Here is a 1,343-nt window from a genome sequence, read left to right as displayed (position 1 = left end):
CATCCACCCTGTACCTCCTTCTGGAGTGTGAAAGCCTCTGTCGGGGCTGGCTGGGCCCTCCCCTTTCCCATTGACCACGCGGACGTTCAGCGTGTAGTGGCTGAAGGGCTCCAGCCCGGGCAACATGCCGTGGGTCTTGCTGCCCTGGAAAGTGAGGATCTTTTTCTCAATATGGCGTCTGTTTCTTTTCGATGAACTCTGTGTCTTCCAGTAGTAAATCTGAAGCAGGAAGAACAAAAGTCAGGGATGTATAAGAAAGCAAACAAGATCAAAGTTTTATGGGGTTTTTTTTTCCCCCCCAGAAAATTCTCTTGGTGCATTTTAGAAGATTACTAGCAAAACTGATAGATATTGATTCTGAGGCAAGAAAGTAGAAGTCCACAGGAAAATTGCTTTAAGAATAATGAGAAACATTAAATTACGAGGAAAATTAAATTAAGAATATGCGATGAAGCTGGGCTGTACTATTTTGTTGGAAGAGTATAATTGAAATAAATGAAACAGCGTGACACCCATACAGTTCTCTCTAAAAGATAATACAAGGATTTAAGTGTCTTATATAAAATATTCTAAAAATAAAAATTACTGGCCAATATTTACATACTTGTTCAGAGTTAATACAACTTCATGTACAATATATCATTTCATTTTATCCTAAAAACCACAGTGAAGCTTTTATTATTATTATTCTTGTGGTACAGACGAGCCTCTGGGCTACCGTTTGACTTGCCCAAAGCCACAGGGCAGTCAAGGGTCTCAGTGGACCCTCCACTCCAATTTCTCACTAAGTCAAACTGCATGACTTAATTAAGTTACTTTATTTATTTTTTCTATTAAATTGTGGTTGATTAACTAACAAAGTGTTGGTTAGCTTTGTTTAGAAATCCAGAATTGTTGTTTATTAAGCCATCTTAAATTCTACTTAGTAGTTTAGAGGCATTTTTCAACAGAAGTCAACATATGTACAGAATCTGGCAATGACAGAGGAAAAAACAAAATTGAACATGATGCAGTGCAAGCAGTGACCTCTAGGGGTCAGAGTAAACAAATCAAAGCAGTGACTTTCTCTGTGGGTTTAAAAACAGTTCTTTCACCGCCTATCAATCAAAAATCCCTATAAACCAGTCTTTCTGTGCTTGCCAAGAACAAAGATGATTAATGTTCAGAAGAATGACCCAGTTGGGACTGTATGATCTTAAAGTATAATCTGAATTATTAAAAAGTATGCATTTTTTTTTTCAGGATAATTTGTGTATTCAACACATGTGGCTTTAAAGGTGAATTTTCCTTTTTAAACATTAGTTTTCCCCATTTTGTTAATTGTTTATTTGGCAAAATGGTAG

The 1,343-nt window shown here is 36.7% G+C and overlaps 1 protein-coding gene across 1 annotated transcript in view; it reads right to left on the bottom strand.

The window, feature by feature from the left end:
* NRCAM (neuronal cell adhesion molecule) overlaps positions 1 to 1,343 on the bottom strand; it is an 82,448-nt gene that overhangs the window by 32,034 nt on the left and 49,071 nt on the right. Inside the window, exon 19 of the mRNA XM_019626048.1 lies at positions 15 to 219. Coding sequence (XP_019481593.1) covers positions 15 to 219 — 205 coding nt within the window. The remainder of the gene's footprint in view (positions 1 to 14; positions 220 to 1,343) is intronic.

Source organism: Hipposideros armiger, unplaced genomic scaffold (assembly GCF_001890085.2).
Source record: "Hipposideros armiger isolate ML-2016 unplaced genomic scaffold, ASM189008v1 scaffold_655, whole genome shotgun sequence".
Lineage (NCBI taxonomy): Eukaryota > Metazoa > Chordata > Mammalia > Chiroptera > Hipposideridae > Hipposideros > Hipposideros armiger.
Note: the sequence above shows the minus strand (reverse complement) of the source record. Positions and strands in the feature narration are given on the sequence as shown.